The sequence below is a fragment of the Carassius carassius genome, chromosome 40 (assembly GCF_963082965.1).
Source record: "Carassius carassius chromosome 40, fCarCar2.1, whole genome shotgun sequence".
Classification (NCBI taxonomy): domain Eukaryota; kingdom Metazoa; phylum Chordata; class Actinopteri; order Cypriniformes; family Cyprinidae; genus Carassius; species Carassius carassius.
The window spans coordinates 3192104-3212347 of record NC_081794.1 but is presented as its reverse complement, the minus strand read 5'-3'; the positions used below and the strand labels follow the sequence as shown (position 1 = coordinate 3212347).

Here is a 20244-nt window from a genome sequence, read left to right as displayed (position 1 = left end):
AAACCGCGTTTTTTTGCTGCACAGAAAGTGCGCAACAGTTACTTAAATATAGCGACAAGTTAACGGTTGGTAAATGTCCATGTTAGTCATGTGTAGACCGCAGCAATGTAATACTTTCTATGTTTTTTTTCTGTTTTTTCTGTTTTTCTCATTTATTGAAATAAGCAGGGCACATAAAGATTGAACAGTGGGACTCCTGCAGTGAGATTACTGTACTATCCCCAGCTGCGCTTAAACCGGTGAAAAGAGGAACAACAGGCGCTCTGTCAACTTCATTTCCTGGCTGCAGAGACAGTCATGATATTAACCCCCGTGAACATAGCATTAGCCTCCCAGCTCTAGCCTTCTCAGAGCAATGACGTCCTTTCGTTAGGCGTACAGTCTTTTCATTTAGATTAGCCAAATAACGCCAAGCACTATGGATTTATTACCATCAAATCCCCACGGCAATGGACTACTTTATGCTGGATTTAACCAGGATCACGGTAAAATGTTCACTATTAGCTAACGCAAGCTAAAATCACTCTTACCGTTAACTTAAGTTTAAGAAACACAGAAGCCAGTGAACTGTTGTTCATGTTAGACATAAAAAACGCATCAGTTTTTAATTTTTTTTATTCAGATGTTTTAAGTCCAGACGTCTTGTTCTAAGATCTATAACACTATAAGATTACCGTTTTGCCTAGCAAGCTAACGAAATTGTTAGCCATAACAGTTAGCCATGAAAAGCTGGTTAGCCATAAAGATGAAGTCACATGAGTGTCTTTCCTCTAGTGCTGCTGTCAGCGTTTTGTTGTGATTTATTGTATGTATTTTAATTGACCGAAAGATGTATATATGCACATAAACTGCAATATTCTTAAAAGGGACCACATTTAACAAACATTGACAGCTGATGTAGCCAGGCTAATGTCTGACTTTCAGGGGATGATTCTGGGCATTTGGATCTCAGTTAACTTGATTAACACTTTATCACAATCTAGGTCATGAAAACCCATCGATAAGTGAATAACAAGGCTGTATTTTTGTCATCACAACAGTGTCATGTATCCTGGAGCTCTCTCTCTCTCTCTCTCTCTCTCTCTCAATACAGCAATGGAAATGTTAAAAGACCACTGCGAAATTATCAGTTTCTCTGGTTTTACTATTTATAGGTATGCATTTGAGTAAAGTGAACATTTTGTTGTCGCTGTTGTCTTATTCTGTCAAGTACTGACAAAATTTCTCCCAGTTTTTAATTAAACATATTGTCATTTGGAGCATTTATTATTTGCAGGAAATGACAACTGGTTAAAATAACAAAAAATGATACGGTGTTTTCACACCTCATAATGCAGATGGTAATTCTTTAAACCGCATGATGCTAATGTTTTTTTTACTTGGGGAGAGTTCAAAAATCAGTATGTGGTGTCAGAATATCCTTTATTTTCACCACAGCAGCTTTCATACATTTGGCATGCTCTCCACTAGTCTTGTCACATTACTGTTGGTTGACTTAATGCCACTCCTGGCACAAAAATTCAAGCAGCTCAGCTGTACCATGGCTTGACCATCCATCTTCCTCTTGATCACATTCCAGAGTTTTTTCTAATTCACGTTCAGGTCTGGAGAATGGTCCTCCTTCCACACCTCCATTGACCTGGTTGTGTGGCCTCCAACAAATCCGATCCTCCAACAAATTTCACAGTGGATGGCTTGTAGACGTCTCCAGGTCTCTGTCTAACCATTAGACGACTAGGTGTTGAGCAAAGCTGAAAATTGGACTCCTGTACGGTCCACTCCTTATGGTCTTTTGCAAACCTTGGACTGGCTCTTCTTTGCTTCTCATTCAACAGACACTGGAAGGGAGTGTTTGCCATACATATATAGATGCTGATTTAAGAAAGAAATGTCTAGTGGTCTCTTTTTTTTTTTTCAGCGCTGTATATGTGCCTGAATACATTTGCAGTACATCCTTGGGAGCAAATCACTAGTTGCTTTCCAAGCAGATGCTCATAAACGGTTGTCATAAGCACATACATGATTGTGTTTCCGAGACTGACACCTTCTTGTGGATGTTTACTCTGTTTAGTCCATCTCTAGAATGGTCCTCTTAAGGGTGAAACTGTAGAGCAGCAGGAAATCCCAGTATTTCCCGTAAAATGTTTTTTTTTTATTTCCTTCACCAGGATGTTTTGCATGTGGAATGGAAAATGGATTCAGGGTGTATAACACAGATCCTCTCAAAGAAAAGGAAAAACAAGGTGAGTCTTCTGTTTTTTTATGACATGTTAAATGCTGCAGATATTCAATAAACACACCCTGACATATGTTTGGATAAGACATGTACAGCAGGGTTTAACAAAGATTAAAACAATACGTGAAAGTTAGTCATTTGAGATTTTTGCTTGTGATTTTTAAAACTTGCCTTATTAATGCAAATGCACACAACAAATGAAGACATCAGTTGTCTTTTGTAACACAGATGTTGAGTATAAATGCATAAGCTGTTACAGACGACACACACGCTTAGTCCATGACTGTCAATTTCACCATCTCTAAACATTAAGCAACAGTTATTCATTCACCATTCAGTTTATGGGATCTTTGTCAGCGACAGTATCCCTGCTTTATTGTGTTGTTGACTTTCATTAATTCTCTTTGCTCTCAGAGTTTCTTGAGGGAGGAGTTGGTCACGTGGAGATGCTTTTTCGATGCAATTATCTTGCGCTTGTAGGAGGTGGGAAAAAACCAAAGTACCCTCCCAATAAAGGTATGTTTCTCTTTCATCTGTTTGATGGCTTTTTTTAATGCATGTTCTCCTTGATTTTGCATCTGGTTGACACAAATATTGTTTCTGCAAGTAAATCTTTCCTGTCTTTGTGTAAGTGATGATTTGGGATGACCTGAAGAAAAAGACTGTGATAGAGATTGAGTTTTCCACAGAGGTCAAAGCCGTTAAGCTTCGCCGTGACAGGTATTGATCTCATATGTTCTTGTAGTTGGACTCTTCATTTAAATTCTTTGGTATAAATTTTATTTAACTCTAAACTTGTCTGATACCTGACTAAGGATATTTTAAGGATCATTATAGGCAAATTATTTTCATGCATTGATATTGAAAAGCTGGAATCATTTTGTCTTGAAATTTGCATTTTGTAGTTGCAAATTATGTAGCTTTCAAATATTTTTCAAATGAGTAAACATTGCTTTTAAAAAGTGGCAAGTTGGTAATAAAATGAATAACAAAAATACTTTATGATTAATAGGACAGTTATTTTAGTATTTAACTGTATACGCTTATTTAAGCTACTCAAGCAGACGTTATCACTGTGGTGGATTTTACCATCAGTTTCATGACTTCTATTCTAGTTGTGAATGTATTACTGACAAAAAGCTAGCTGCTTTTATAATCACACTGAAGATATCAGTCACTTCATCAGTTGAGTTCTGCACTCTCACATTACAATCAAAGAAGATTGATGAATCTTATTTACATCATCTGCTCTTTGTTGGTTAAAACGAGAGGGTTGGTATACATGCAGCACTCAGGGAGCTCACACTGAAAGAAAACTAACTAGTGGAGTCTGACTAACCTAAACCCCACTGATCGGCCGTTGCATGTCCATGATGAAAATTAGAAACCTTTGAAGCTCTCCAGAGCGCACACAAATACGTATGGACCGTACAAAAGCAGCCCTCCATCAGAGTTGGTGCCCTCTGATAACTCTGGTCCGTAGTTTGTGGATTTATTAAGAAAACAATAACGATTCAATTTAAGTTCCTTATAAAAGTCTGTTTGTGTGTGTGTGTGTTTCAGAATTGTGGTGGTCCTGGACTCCATGATTAAAGTGTTCACATTTACTCATAATCCTCATCAGCTGCATGTCTTTGAAACATGCTATAACCCTAAAGGTATGTTGTATTGTAGCAATTCATCCGTGGTCTTATACTAAACCACAACCATTATTATAAAACTATGACTGTCTTTGCAGGTTTGTGTGTCTTGTGCCCAAACAGCAACAATTCATTGCTAGCGTTTCCAGCCACTCACTCCGGACACGTTCAGATCGTAGATCTGGCCAATACAGAGAAACCTCCTGTGGATATTCCTGCACATGAAGGATCTCTGTGCTGCATCGCTCTCAACCTTCAGGGCACACGGATAGCCACGGCGTCTGAAAAAGTCAGTTCAGTGCCACTGTTGATTTTGGCATCATTTGATCATTTCCGTCTTCATGTGTGTGACATGAAGAGCAAATCGATTTGATCATGTCACTAGATTCACACTGGTTGTTCCAGCACTGCATGTCAGCGATTGACTAAAAGAGAAAATGTCTTCTCTTTAGGGGACCCTGATCAGAATATTCGACACCTCAGCAGGTCAACTTATTCAGGAGCTGAGAAGAGGATCGCAAACTGCCAATATATACTGGTAATCCATTGCACGCGATATATATTCTATTGTATTACTGTAAAGAGGAATATATTTGTATGTATTATATGTATTTATAACAGAGTGTGTTTCTATTTCAGCATCAATTTCAACCAAGATGCCTCTCTTATCTGCGTATCGAGTGACCATGGCACTGTCCACATATTTTCTGCCGAGGATCCCAAAAGGAACAAGCAGTCCAGGTTTGTGTTAAACCACACTAAAGCTTTCAGTGGAAATCATCAACTTTTTATTATCTGGCATATATTTTATTGCAAATGTTGTTTACAGTCCTTAAACCCTGTTTTACCACAGCTTGGCATCGGCCAGTTTTCTCCCCAAGTATTTCAGCTCCAAGTGGAGTTTCTCCAAGTTCCAGGTCCCATCCGGTTCGCCCTGCGTCTGTGCCTTTGGAACAGAACCCAACGCTGTCATAGGTAGAGTGAAGCGTATTAAATGCACAATTTAAACATGAGCTCATATTTAAAAAAAATACATGCAAGTGCTGCGAATAATCAATCATTTACTGACTTGCAACTGCTCAGCTGTTTGGTGACTAACTTTTTTCTTCAATCCTCCTCCAGCTATTTGTGCTGATGGCAGCTACTACAAGTTTCTGTTCAACCAAAAAGGGGAGTGTTCAAGGGATGTTTATGCTCAGTTTCTGGAAATGACTGACGAGAAGATCTGACTAATTCACTTTACCAGATCCGTTTCTTTATTGAGGATGATGTCAAAGGACTCGAGTGGCATTTGTAACACATATGACCGTGACAGACACATGGAGGAGAGACCATAAGAAACTCTACATACTCTTTGATTCAAACATGAGAGACCTTTCTTAGAACAAACCGAGAGATGACTGAAAAACTGTGACCACAGAAAACACATTCTGTGGAGTGACAAGAGGGAAACCTTATTTTTTTGAAAGGACAACATTTTTTAAATGGTCTTCCATTGGATTTTTTTAAGCTTTGGATGTCCTTGGCTTGGTAGCGAGAGCGAATCTCTTTGTCCACTAACAAAACCGTATCTAATGTATGAAGCCCCTCTATAACTAAGAGAAGAGGCGGGGGGGGGTAAACATGTACATCATTCACACAATGTATTTGCGACTATTTGTTAGCGTTAGATATCGTTTTTCTTGCTGTATGAACGCTGGATACCGGATGAAAAGGATGTAACTACAGTATTTAGACAAGTATAACAAAACGGCTATTTTATGGTGTAAACGTGTGCTTCTCAGTTCACGTATTTGTTAGCTTACAAAAAAAAAATCTAATTAATATAATCAGTGCTCTGTAAAAGTTTTACTATCACACAAGATGCGTGACTGATATACACAACATATTGGGCCGTCGCATCATCATATTTAGTCTATATTTACACTCTAAATGGGTAAAAAATAAAATGATCGACTCTAAAATCCTGTTTACTTCACAAGGTAATTGAGAATAACTACATTGCTACTTTACAAGAGGTTAATTATAAGGCGAATTGCATACTAAACCTGGTTGCAGATGAATGCATTGAACTTAATCTTTTTGTTTATTAGCTGTAAAATTAGCACTTTATGTAGTATTGCAGTAGCCGCTGACGCCTGATCTTTCTCTTTTAAAGACTAATGCACTCAGATTCTAGAAAAGTCCCCAGTCAGTCTTGTCATATGGAGAACGTAGTGTTTTTATGTTTTTGTCTTAATTCTTCTAACTGTTCTTTGAAATGTATCCATAAGCTATTTTGTTACTCATTTGATGCTTTTGTCATTGATAACATGCAAGTGATACGTATAATTTCATGAAGATGATGTAAGATGGTGGCCACAGAATTAATTCAGTATCATATGACAAATTAAAGATGATGGTAAAATCAAGAATGGCAATTGTTTCATAATGATAAGAGCAATTTAAGGCCTCTAATGATGGGACAGAGATGATTCCTCTGTTGGTGGAAAGATGTGTGTGGAAATAATTTTAGCATTAATTTATGTGCTTTTTTCCCATGTGTGTGTGTGTGTGTGTTTATTGTGATAAACGTGGCAACGTTTGCAAAGTAGATTCTGCCTTTATGTTGTTTAAATTATATGGTAAAGAAAATCTTGCAATGATCAGTAGATTTTGCATTTTATATGATTCATCTCTAATCTGCAATGCAGCATACTAACATTACGAAAGCACCTTTAACACGGGGTAGACTATGGAGCAGTTTCTAAGCTGCGTTCCTATAAGCGTAACGTTAATTAAGAAACACTATTATTGCCAAGAATACCGAAGATCCGTAGAGATGAGTGGATTATTGTATCGCCATAAAATCTCCGACCACGATTTTAGTCTAAGAGAGTTATTTTGTGCGTAGGATGCCAAGAAACGACAACATCACTAGCCAAACTCTGAGTCTGTAGCATCATCGCCGATATTCCTCTTCGAACATGCGTGTCAGCCAGCACACAGCGCAACCAACCCTCAGCGCACCACGCTACGCTTGTTCGTCTCACTGCTCATTGGTGGATTCTATTTCTCTCCTCAAGAGCCGCGGAATTATTGGTTACTACCGCTGTCAATCAACCCGGCCCCGCCTCCAGGGTTTGTTTGGTAGCGTCTACCGTTTTCTCATTCTCTCTGTCGCGGCTGTGGGTTGGAGCCGCTGTCCCTCGGCTGGCACGTTCCTTCGTGTTTATTTCTCATTCTTTGATTCGATCCCCCCACTAAATTCTGCAAGCAGGCCTCCCGACCGAGCATCAGCCGTCTGCTGCTTCATTTTGATAGTCTCAAGACAAATAATAAAGATGGCGGTGAGCGGGATGTCAGGGTCGTTTGTCGCCCGGCTCGAGGGCCGAGAATTCGAGTATCTGATGAAGAAGCGCTCGGTCACCATCGGTCGGAATTCGTCACAAGGCTCCGTGGACGTGAGCATGGGCCATTCGAGCTTTATTTCACGGAGGCACCTCGAGATTTTCTCCGCCGGCGAGGATGGAACGGGAAGCGGAGATTTCTACCTTCGATGCCTCGGCAAAAACGGGGTGTTCGTGGACGGGGTGTTTCAGAGACGAGGGGCTCCTCCTCTCCAGCTTCCCCGCATGTAAGCTAACGACTGTCGGTTTGAATTAGACCAGCGCCAGCCGCGTGAAGGCGTTTGCGACGATCGCTCGCGGCATTTGTTTTGTTTCGCGAGCAGCACGTGTTGATAATGACAACCGCCACTTACGCACGTCTCGCGGTGCAGCCGTCGATTAGCACAACAGCTAACCGTTCCCCTCAGTCTGTTTACACAACACTAGTCACCTAAAGCATGGCAAATTTCCTTTAAGATTCCAGATGGTCAGTGTGTTTCGGGTTCATTCGGTTCCTGATGCCCTCAGCTGACCCAAATCGCGCGCAAGTTAATGAAATATGACGTATGCCTGAGGCAATGACTAACGTTAAATGAAAGAATAGGAAATGGTCATCAGAAACAATAGCCTGATTAAAAAGCCGCATTTTGTACGTTAATTTACATTTATAGTGATTCCATTTTTATATGATTTTTTAATGGGTGGCAAGTTATGGCCTTGTGTTTTGTTGTTGCAGAGGGGTGCATGTATATCAGATGAGCTTCAAATCATAGTTATTAATTCCACTTAGTTCACAGCTGAACATTTTTTTTCATGCTTTATATATGACGTAAAATGTGAACGCGCTGCAGGGTTAATCTGTTGAATGGTGGCTAGAGGTTCAAATATATTTCTGATGGTTAAATGTGTCTGTCGTGTAATCGGGTCAAGCCTGTATCCATATATAAACACGGCTCTACTTTTGTATTCTGTTGCTGGCTGGTTTGTGAATCAGTATGTCTGCTGTATTTTTAATATGGTACTCCATCAATGAGTAAGTGTCTGAAATTCCAGCTTTGTTCCCTGTTTTGTAGGTGCACTTTCCGATTTCCCAGCACAAATATCAAAATTACATTCACTGCCTTGTCCAGTGACAAAAGGGACCGCAGGAACGCGCCTGAGTCTCCTGTGAAAGCGGTCCAACCCCAAATCTCGCCGCTGACCATCAACATTCCTGACAACATCGCCCATCTGATGAGTCCCCTGCCGTCTCCAACAGGTACAATCAGGTAAGCGCATCTGCTTCAACTTCCTTGTCTCATCATCTCATACTGACCCTTATTCCAAAGGCCTTATTCTAACATTTGCATTTACGGTAGTAATTTAGCAGATGCTTTTATCTAAAGCGACTTAGAAATGAGGACAACAGAAGCAATAAAAACCAACCAAAGAGCTATAATATGCAAGTGCTATGACAAGTATTTAAAACAAGCTGTTTTTAGCCTTTTCTTGAAGATGGCTAAGGACTCATCTGCTCGGATTGAGTTGAGCAGGTCATTCCACCAGGAGGGAACAGTTAGTGTAGGGCCCTATGAAATCCATTTTATTTTTTCCCAAATTTCGTTTTTTTCTGTTTAAATTTTTCTGTATTCTTTTTATTTTTCTGTTTTTTACTCGACTCCTTTTAAATGGTTAAATTAAATTGTATTAATTTAAAAGCATGTCCAATTAATTAAAGTCATAAAACCTATACATTTTCACATCAATTTATTAAAAGTTTAACAAAAATTAAATGTTTAGGGCCCTATGAAATGTTTTATTTTTTCTTCACCATATGTTTTATTGTTACCTAATTCTGTGATTTAGCATGTCTACTTATTTAAATTATCTAAATTAAACTTTATTTTTTTTCTTAAAATATCCTTATGAAATGTTTTTTTTCTCCTCAGAAATTCTGTTGTGTATTTAAATTTTTCTAGTTTTCAAATGAAGGCATAAAACATTCATTTCATTTCTTTTAATTATTGAAAATTAAGTAAACTTTATTTTTTGGTAAACAAAGGGTATTTACTATTAAAAATAAAACATGGAAGAAATGTTGTGTGATTATTCCTTAAATATATGTTTGTTTCATTTTAGTAGTAGTAGTAGTGGGCTATGTACATTCTGCTGAACAATAGTAATAGTGCAATTGGCAAATACTTCTCATTAAATTAAACCAGACTTTTATTTTGACGGGTTACTGTACCTTTACAGTTCTGTGTATGTGCTACTACAGTCTATGATGTGATATGACGCTAGTTTTACTGAAATCAAACGGTCAGATGCTCATGAAGTGACTCTCAGAGCAGTTCCGGAGATGTTCCTCATGTGTTTTCGTCCTTATTTAGAGAGACAACAGACGCTGAAATTACCGCGAGCGTCACGCGCGCTTCAGTGTGTTAATAAAGGAAGACGCACTTCTGCGCCATTCATTTGCACAGACTGCACAGAACATGCAGGATTCATATTTAAACAGAGTTTTCCAGCTTAATTTTTGCAGATATTAGTCCATATCGTGATTTGATGTAAGTGCAATGACCTACTTTTAATTAATTCTAAATTTGACAAATTCTGTGACATTCCGCGTTAAACTGTAAATTCCTTTTTTATGACTGGATTCCACGATTACGTCCGCGTTTTCTGCATCGCGGATATCATAGGACTCTATTAGTGTAAAAGTCTGTGAACGTGATTTTGTGCTCCTTTAGGATGTCACAGTAATGCACCGTTCACTTACAGAACACAGGCTTTTAGAGGACACACTTAAGTGTCATTAGGAAGGTTTGTTTTTTTTTTTTTTTTTTTTCTAAATCATGCTAATTTGTAATTTTTCTTCAGCGCTGCCAACTCCTGTCCATCAAGTCCCCGAGGTGCGGGACTGTCCGGTTATAAAATGGGTCGAGGTCTCACAGCTGACCTGATCAATGAAAACTCCCAATCTGAAAATGACAAGGAAGCGTCTGGAGGAGACAGTCCAAAAGTACGAGATGTTTTAAAAATGCATGCTGCCGTGTAGAATAATGATGTCTTGTGTATCACTGTTCCTGTGGACATTTCTGAACCAGACTGGTCTAATCTGAAATGCAGTAACCTGTCCCAATGCTCTTTTTCTTGTCTTTAACAGGATGACTCCAAGCCTCCTTACTCGTATGCACAGCTTATTGTTCAGGCCATCACAATGGCTCCAGACAAACAACTAACACTGAATGGAATATATACACACATTACTAAGAATTATCCATATTACAGGACAGCAGACAAGGGCTGGCAAGTGAGTGTCAATCAGCTCTTGAGACTGTTTAGTCATTTAATGTAATTAGTCATATGCATTCATTATACAGCATTGGTGGGAACAGTTTTTTTTAATGGAGTTGAGTGTAACAAGCACTTGTTTGTAGTTTTCTCAATTAGTGAGAATATCTAAAGAGGTCATACCATGAGGGATCTCAATGCTTTCTTTGTGCTTTTGATATATAAAAAACTTGTTCTGACAGAATGATAGGTACATCAAAGCATGATTATCTACATGTATAAGTTAAAGAAGATAAAGCTATTGTCTCTTAATGACCAAAGAGCTGAGAAGTACTCCAAACCTCTGCTCTACTGGCTGTGTCAGCTCTGCAGACCCTTCTGAAGGATCTCTAACCGTTTGTTTGGCACATTTCAGTGTAGCGCAGTGGATTTTCACATGGTTTCTTTTTAATTGCTTCATCCTTACAAATCTCAAATTCAATTAAATTTGTACTTTAAGTGGCTGCGAAAACATTAACCTTTTTGTTGCTTTTTAACTCTCCTAGAACTCGATCCGTCACAATCTATCTTTAAACCGCTATTTTATCAAAGTGCCCCGATCTCAAGAGGAGCCGGGCAAAGGCTCTTTCTGGAGAATAGACCCCTCATCTGAGGGAAAGCTCATCGAACAAGCTTTCCGCAAGCGCAGGCCGCGCGGTGTGCCCTGTTTTAGGACCCCACTCGGGCCACTCTCATCCAGGTGATCATTAGTATTCTTCCCTTGTTGTTACGGTAAGACTGTTATCATTTTAGATGAAAGATGATGCCTAAATTGTAATCACTCTTTGTAACAAACAGATTTAAATTGCTATTTCATGGTGGTGGGGTTCCCAGAGATTGAATGCTTACTTCACATGCTTTTAAACAAACAGACCTTCATGAACAATGTCACTTGAGTTTATTCATTAAGTTTTCATCCTGTTGCATCTCAGGAGCGCTCCAGCGTCTCCTAACCACACAGGGGCACTGTCGGCCCACTCCAGTGGCGTTCAGACCCCAGACAGCTTATCAAGAGAAGGCTCACCTGTTCCTATGGACCCGGAGCCCACACCTGCCTCCACTCCTGCTCCAGCCATTCAGCCCAAATTAGCAGTCATACAAGAGGCTCGCTTTGCACAAAATGCTCAAGGTAAGGTCATTCCTCATGCACGAGTTCATAGTTGAGTATTGAGTTTAATGTTCACATATTGGCCGGATTGGTTCATTGGTGAATCAGATCAAATCAGTTTTGAAGCATCCTTATCCAGATATCACAAATGCCTGGAAAAGACATGGAAATTCATTAGTGAGAAACTATGGAAGTAATGTAATAAACACATGGTCCTTTCCTCCTTTAATTTTAAAACAACACATTGGACTTGTTTTATCACATTTACTGTTGTTTGCTCACTGTGTAAATATTTAGCATCCTTTATATTTAAGAGAGATGCTAATCATCACGTGTGGGGCGTTGTTCTAGAGCACATTACAGAGCAACCCAACTTTCAGATTGTGTTTTCCCACTGCTGGTTGGCTGCATTTTAACCAAACGTATGTTTCCACACAGGTACGCCTCTCAACACCCAACCAGTTCTCATCACAGTTCAGCGGCAGCTACCGCAGACCATCAAACCTGTGACCTACGCCGTCGCCACACCGGTGTCCACTCCCACATCCCAGCAGCCTGTCATGCAGACGGTCCATGTGGTGCATCAGATCCCTGCGGTTTCCGTTGCGACAGTAACCGGACTGTCTACAGCTAACACACACATGGCAGAGCCTGTGTTTACCCAGTCCAGCATCATTAAAGCAGAACCGCATGAAAACGGAGAGCTTCAGGAGTTTAAAGGTGAGCATGCAGAATTAGAGGTCTGTACAGACTTAAAACCTGTATATTAAACACACATGCTTTATTTTTAATTTGTCAAGTTATAAAAGTTAATCATTGAGCAGAGTGATTTTTTTATTTTTTTCGTTGATTTGCATCAATGACAGTCTGCAGCAGGTTTCACTTTAAAAGCAGCGTTATTTCTTGGAAGTCGGTTTGGTGGTTCCCGGTCTTTAGATGCTATTTCTCGTCCATGTATCTATTTATTTGCTGAAAAGCCTTGTAATCAGTGGTCTGACTCTCTTCCTTAAATGTTGTCTGAATTTGTTCGTTCATGTTGGCTCAAAGCTTTTTGCTGAATTATTTTTTTTATTCCAGTTTAACTCTAATCAATATTTCATGTCCAGTTCTTTACTTATGTGGCAAGTAGCCATGTAATGAGCAGGATAATGTATATCCTGTTAACCATTTCAGATGTCAGAGAGAATGACTAATCTTTAATCCTGTTTTTACATTTTTCTCAGTGAAAGTGGAGCCCGTGCCTGCTATTACAACCACTTCTATAGGTGGGACGAGTCGCATTCTTCAGACGTCCCAGTCCAGCCCAATACAGACAATTACTATAGTGCAACAGGCTCCAATTGGCCAGCATCAGCTGCCCGTCAAGGCCATCACTCAGAATGGGACGCATGTGGTCACTGCTGTCCAAGGATCTGGCAATACAGGTCAGGAACCAACGTCTGCGTTATCTCTATGTATTTACATTATAATCACAGCCAGGATTGCAGAATTTATATGGCATAACTTAGAACATTTATTAAAGCTGGGTGGTTATATCTTAATTTCAACTAGAGTTTTTACTTATTTTTGTCTTGTTACAAATCTAATGCATCCACGTGTCCCTTAATGTTTCATTTAGTTGTATCTTTCTTAGTCTATTTTTATTTTAATTGTGTTGGTCTAAGTGTGAATTACGTTGTTTTAAAGGGGTTATGAACCGAGAAACCAAAATTCCCTTGATCTTTTGAAATATAAGAGGTCATTGTGCTATGAAAACATCCTGTAAGTTTCAGAACTCAAAACTAAAGCTAAAAGTCTAAAAAACTAAAATTCTATGCATTGCCTTCCCTATGATCCCAACATTACAATGAATGTTGGGATCATTATCTTCATAATGTTTTAATGGGGTTTTCAAAAAGATTGAAACTAAAAGGCAATGCTGTGATGACTATATTGGATCTGAAAGTCATGTCGCTAATAGACTATTTATTTTCAAGCAAGACCTAGATATTGTTTGAAATTCTTTTGATTCTTTATTGTTCCGTCAAACTTTACATGAGGGCATCTTTTGCACTTTAATCTGTGTAAAATGTTTTACTTTATACAGTTTTTTTTTGTGTAGTGCTTTATTGTATTTAAAAGTTCAAAAGTTACTAAACCTATACTTTTATTTATACTGTAAATTTTTTTCCTAAATTTCAGTACCATGATAATACCTTGATAAAAGCTCTGTCAATTAATCGTAACATGAAAATTTGAATAATGATTCTTTGATTGTTAGTTTAAACAATGATAGCTCTTGGGAATAATCGAAAATGTACATTCCTTGAATTATGAATATGTTCAAGCAAATCCACTGTTAAAAGATAAGTGCTCTATAAATTTGTGATGTTTCCAACATCAGTGAGTAATCTTACTAATCAATCATGATCTCACTATTAAAATAATTATATTTCTAATTTTCTAATGAGAAGGACTAGTGTTAATGATGCAGAAAGGCCATTAAAGAAATCTTAGCCTTTAAAGAAAGAAATGCTGCCCCTAGTGGTTGATTTTAGTGTTCGCTTTAAGGCAGACAGGACAGTTTGCACACAACAGGAAAAGAGCTGCATTTTCACTAGTGCTCACAGGCTTCTGCTCCACACTCCTCTATATGGTTATGAATCTTCCCATCAGCACATTTGTGGAAATTTCTAGCTTTGAACCCAGAGCGTTGCTTTAGCGCGTCTTGCGCACAGCTAACGCGATCCGTCTGCTGTTTTTCAGCGAGTCCTCTGCACATGCTGGCGACCCACGCCTCGGCCTCGGCATCTCTACCAACCAAACGGCAGAACGGAGACCAAGCAGAGCAGCCTGACACCAAAAGAGCCAAGACTGAAGACACAGCAGAGAGAGACAAGCAGTACGCCACTGACTAGGGCTCCCATGTCACGACCTTTGACCTCAACCCATTTTTTGTTTCTCCCCGCCTGCCACGCACCTGCTGCAGCCACATCACCTGTTAATGAATCTAAGGTGCCAAATAGTGAGGTGAGATGAAAGTCGTGGATTTTGGAGAGAAGTAGCGATTAGAATCGGGCTGAGAGTAATGCGAGGTGGAGGAGAAAAGAGAGAGGTTGCTGTTCTGATAGAGGGACGGAGGGCCTTTTACATGATTAGGTAAATACTCACAGATATATGCACACACGTATATTAATATAGCCTACTTGAAGTTATAAAATGAAATGTATTGTGGGTGTAACCCAGCAGAGAAGGTCTCCGTCTCTGTGAACTCTGGGCTGAACGTGAATGGAGAGCAAATAGACGAACATCCTTTGTGTTAGCGAACAAACGACCGGCCAATGACCGATAAACATATTTACGTAATGTCACGCATGTGTATCAGATGTGTGCTCCAGATTCCCCCGTTCCCAGGTCTTGAACATTTGCATTCGACTGAAAAGACAGGTCAGATATGGACTTGCCAAACATCGTTTAACACCGATTAGCTCTTAAAATGTGAACCTGCTTCTTATTTCAGCCTCATATTCACAGATGGGAAAAATGGAAAAATTTCTCTCTTCTCTTGGGCAAAGGGAAATGTGGGGAGGCATTTTTTTCTTTTCTTTTTTCTCCTGTTTCATGGCAGCTAGCTACCATGTCCATCTACCTAATGCAGTCTTTAGTAGATATGCAGTATTTTGTTGTATGTGTACTTTAGGATCTTATTTGTGTGTTTCCTGAGGCACAAATACTCAACTTACCAGGCAGTGCAGAAGTGAGGTCATTTTGCGTTTGCTTTTTTCCTTTTTGTTTTTAAAGACATGGAAATGAATGTAGTTTCTTCATTTTTATTTTATCATCAAATTTTGTTTTTCTTTTTCAGAAAAAAAACACTATTGAGGTTTTGAGTTATTTGCTATTACATCAAATCAAAATGATGTTTACTCCCATCCTCTTTTTCATATTTTAACCAATAGCCTATGAGATAAATATATTTCCATTTGTACTTTAAAATATATCAGCTTGCATGAACGTGTTGAGAAAATGTGCTGTATCTGACTCGTTTCCTGACTGCAGGAAACTGCAGAAGATGAAAGAAAAAAAAAATGCAAAATAATATTTTATACAATTTGGGATCATTACTGCACTTACCTTTTTTGATTCTGATATTTCCTTTCCTCCCCATTGTTTTTCCTTTTATATTCGAGATGTCGTTGGCTGTGTTTGTTATCTTTGTGTTGAAGTTGTCTTTGCCTGTTAATATTATTTTATTCTGTTCAAACAACTGAAAGAGTCTCACAGATAGTACATGTTCCACAAAGAAAAATAAGTGGTAGATGTTGTTCAGCTTCAGTGGGTATATGCATTTTTTATAAATTAAATTAAAAACTCCATAATTTCTGTTCTGTATTTATGTGACCGCTGAAGATGATGATTGCGTTGTCTAGATGGCGCTGTACAACACTTCTGTGCAGGATGATATAAATGTTATCACAACAGTCTCCAACATCTCGGAGAGAGAGAAAACTAAAACCAAGCCTCTTGTTCTTTTGTTATCAAAAGTAGGACAACAATAGCCGGCCCATTATTGTGAAAGGCTTTGTTGACTCTCCTTGTGGAGTTAAAGGACACCCAGAAGGGAGGGTTTGCCACAAAACATTAAGGACATGAATGATTTATTGTGAAATATACTACATTTTCTTTTCATGTTGTTGCTGATTAGTCATTAGAATTAGGTTAGGAAACAAAGGAAAATGATTCATGGATAAAGATTCTATAGTTAGTCTGTTGACAGAAACTTACTGTTAAATAGAAGGGAGCAACATATAATGACGTGCAATTGTTGCTCAGAGTATCTTTTAAGTGTTTCGTATTTATTTTGCATATTTATATTAGATTTTTCTTCAGGAGCTTCTATTCAATTATCACATGTGATTTTTCTAGTTTTTACCACAGTAGCCAGTATTTCTTCAAAACTAACATTACCTTGTTAAAGGATAATTAAAGAGCCATATTCTGCAGCAGGACGGTCACAGTGACAGGAACAAGAGGATGTTTTCTTCTCCCACAGTCAATGTTTTTTTCAGGGTTGTGTGATTTGAAGGTGTTGGGATCATCTGATATCTCTCACACCTCAGGTGTTGATGGGAAACACGACCTGCTGTCCATCTGGGCCGTCTTGTTCTGCTTGTTGCACAGGTTGTCTGATTTCTTGACCGTGCTAATGAATTAATAATAGGAGTCGTAATTTTGTGAGGTCGTTTACATGAGAGCTATTTCAGCATGATTTCTGACCTCTGTACTGCTGGAGTTTTAATGCATATCAAAACAAACCCCACGTCTGCCATGTCGCAAAACAAGTCCTTCCACATAGGATTTTCGTGACTTTTCCACTGGTTACCTTCCTCTCCCTTATGGTCCGTTTACTGTGATTGTGAAAGACTGGAGGATTTAATGGCTCAAATGTCCAGATATACAATAGCAGGGTGTGTCTATAAACTCTTGTATTTGTCTGGCGGGTTTCTCTCGGTTTTTAATCCTAATGTTAGGTGAAAAGCAATGATTTGGCAGTGTTTGATAAGAGTGCATGTATAATTCACACCCGACTGTGTTTCTAGTAAACACACCGAACAGGTCTTCAGTCCATTCCTGTCATTGGAGAACTGCAAGATGGAAAAAGAGCGAGACGCTTCCAGGTGAACAGGTTTCCTGAAAAGATCCGGGTCTGAGCCTAAAATACTTTGAGCCCAATAAAAGTCAGCAGAGGAATATTTGTAATGCTTGTTTTAACAGAGTTCAAATAGTAGTTCATGCACAACTGCATATGCCTGCTAGGGCTGTACGACTAATAACAAACAAGATATTTTACATAATCATAAAACCAGAATAAAGGGGTTATATAAACAATGCAGACATTTCAGAAGAATAAAATCAAATAAGATTTGTTAGAAATAACGAGAAGTTTCCATATCGTGTTAAATAACAAAAAACAAGTAGCTAAATGGACGAATCATTTTCTGAAACCTTTATTTAATAAAGATGAATACAAACATAAAATCTGAAATAAAACTTTCACTCCACAAGATAAAAGTACAAATGTATTAATCATGTGTAAAGTGCTCATTGAAAATCCCTGATTAATGACTTCATTTCTCAGTCAGTCCAAATATGAAGGTTTGGTTAAAACATTCCAGTCTTACTGCTGCTTTTCCTCGTCTTAGACTTAGACAGAAGTAAAATGCACCTGAGAGGAAATAAGCACAGCATCAAGTTTCACAAGTCTACAATATCCCCAAGACAAGACGACAAATACTCATGGAATACACATTGTTAGGGTATAGGTTTGAAATATTATGTTAACAGTGCTTTTCAGCAATGCTTTAAAAAGTCTCAGGTCCACAACAGCCACGACAGTTGATCTATATATTTGTATTTTTTTGTAAAACAGTAGGCCCACAGTCTGTACTTATAGCTACAGTGAGCTTGATCTTGTAAAGTTAAGTAATCAACACCAAACTGCAATATGACCCTGAAGCAAATACTATGGAGGCCATTCCTGTTATGTTTTGTTATGCCCCGTCCCTCTATGTTTCTTTTTATATATAAATATATATATAAAAAAAATTCTCGCAAATACGATTCTAATTTCTAAATGAATTTGATCCACTTTCGGCTTTGATACCATCCCTATTTAAAGCCCCAATGTCCGAAAGATCAGATCGATAGACGTGCAATCAGTGGACAGATAGAAAAACTGTGAATGTCTGTAGCATGAAGGACTAATTGACAGATTTCAGTCCATAACATCAGTTTTAGTGGTTTGTCTACTATAAAACACTCTATCCAGTTAGATACAATTACATGAATCAGTATAGGCTATATATCTCTCGAAATGAGCGGATGACACTTTAATATTTAGGCTAACTCTCAATTTCTACTTAAGCGATTCATTTCCATCCTGTTTATTTACTTGCCCCCCTTTAGGCTAAATCAACTTTTAATAATTCTAGTCCAGTGCGTAGGCTATTTTTTAAAGTCGGCTATAGATTTTCGTAGTATAAAGATATTAACATATTCTACAGCACAAGAAAAGTTTTAAAAGAAATTGCTCAAGATGAATGTCCCAGGTTATTCTCTAGGATGAACGGATAGCAGGTAAGGTAACGTACCAGTCGCTGTTCAGAGAAATCTCTCCGCCTTCCCGCAGCTCTGCAGGAACATCTCGGGGTTCTTCAGGATCTCCAGCTCCACGGTCTTCTCACTCGGTGGCGCGTCGGAGCTTCGGTCGTACGCTTCATTCACGCGCCCCGCGGTTCCGGAGTTTTCCCACGTTATCCGCCTCGGAGCGTGATGTGTCACATCGCCGTTCAACGACTTCTTTATGTCATCCATGCACTTCTCGCCGTTCATCCTCTTTTTGGACAGACGCTCCGAGAGCTTCCTCGCCCAGTGCGCAAAGTTATCAAAAGTCCTCTTCTCCACATCCTCAGAGGAAACTCTAATATTCCCAGTGTACCACATGATCCACCAGAAAAGACTGAGAAAAACTATTAAAGAGCCTGTATAGATTAAAAAGTCTCCGTAAAATCTGCCGTCCAATCGCAGATTGGCAAAAATACCGACCAAAATCAAAGCAAACCCGATTATATCAAATGTAATCGCGAGGACAAATAACGCGGCGCAGCCCCCGATACACTTCGGAGCCATTGCACACCTAGAGTCTAGCCTACTTGAAACAACGGGACCAAACGGGCTCGTACTTCTCCTCTGGCACTTACTTTTCTTTACACCTGTGAAATACACCTGCTCGGAGCCCCGCCCTCTGGGATGTGACGTCACCAGAACGAAAGCGTGTACGCGCTGAGCTATTTTGAGGAAACTAAACGTGCCATATGAACACTTTAAAAATGTGTAGCTGCAGTCAGTGTTTGTAGCGCAAAGTCATGGGTTTCATTACCATTAAGTAGATGAGTGCAAACAAAAAATAAACAACTTTTGTGTGAAAATTATTTTTATACACCAAAATTGCGACAATCTCTCGGTTGACTGACGTTATTATTCCTAACACTCCTTACCATTGAAAACATCAATGTGTGAGAAAAAGAATGATTTAGAAGATAAGAGATGTGCTAGCTGTATATTTAAAGATTGTTAAAATAAGATTCGCAAGTGTTTACGATACAACCATCCTAGCGATGAAACATTGAAAGCAACGACAAGGATATTTATTTTAAAATATAAAAATAAAATAAAGCTGTTGCTAACAAGGTCTGACCGGCAGATGGCGCTAATGATCTTCGCAAACCGCGAGCAACTGCAGACATGCGTTTTGTAAGATTCAATTCAATTCAATTCAAGTTTATTTGTATAGCGCTTTTTACAATACAAATCGTTACAAAGCAACTTTACAGAAAATTATGTTTCTACAATATTTAGTAGTAGCTAGTAATTTGTGCACGTTTGACAGGATTTTAGAAAAATAAAAATAATAATAATAATACAAGACGTAGTCAGCTAGATGATGAACTATCAATATTATTAATTAATAGTAATTATATGATGCAGTCACACATGTAGCAATAATTGTTAGTTCTGTTTGTTGATTCAAGGTTAGGATCA

At 38.7% G+C, this 20244-nt stretch overlaps 2 protein-coding genes and 1 long non-coding RNA gene across 3 annotated transcripts; 2 read left to right on the top strand and 1 right to left on the bottom strand.

The window, feature by feature from the left end:
* The first annotated feature begins 215 nt into the window (after positions 1–215).
* Positions 216–6313, top strand: wdr45b (WD repeat domain 45B). Its single transcript, XM_059531719.1, has 10 exons — positions 216–485; positions 2169–2243; positions 2651–2752; positions 2869–2956; positions 3800–3894; positions 3975–4165; positions 4329–4414; positions 4516–4617; positions 4730–4851; positions 4999–6313. The coding sequence occupies exons 1-10, from the start codon at positions 419–421 to the stop codon at positions 5103–5105; spliced, it is 1035 nt and encodes a 344-aa protein (XP_059387702.1). The 5' UTR covers positions 216–418; the 3' UTR covers positions 5106–6313.
* A 702-nt stretch (positions 6314–7015) lies between these two features.
* Positions 7016–16022, top strand: foxk2a (forkhead box K2a). The gene is made up of 9 exons (XM_059531718.1): positions 7016–7492; positions 8318–8512; positions 10104–10245; positions 10390–10536; positions 11063–11256; positions 11489–11685; positions 12103–12384; positions 12888–13088; positions 14410–16022. The coding sequence occupies exons 1-9, from the start codon at positions 7200–7202 to the stop codon at positions 14559–14561; spliced, it is 1803 nt and encodes a 600-aa protein (XP_059387701.1). The 5' UTR covers positions 7016–7199; the 3' UTR covers positions 14562–16022.
* Positions 16023–17637: 1615 nt separating this feature from the next.
* LOC132122583 (uncharacterized) lies at positions 17638–19544 on the bottom strand. Its single transcript, XR_009426399.1, has 2 exons — positions 18791–19544; positions 17638–17869 (listed from the first exon to the last, which is right to left on the bottom strand). It is a non-coding gene; the product is annotated as an uncharacterized LOC132122583 (long non-coding RNA).
* Positions 19545–20244: the final 700 nt, after the last annotated feature.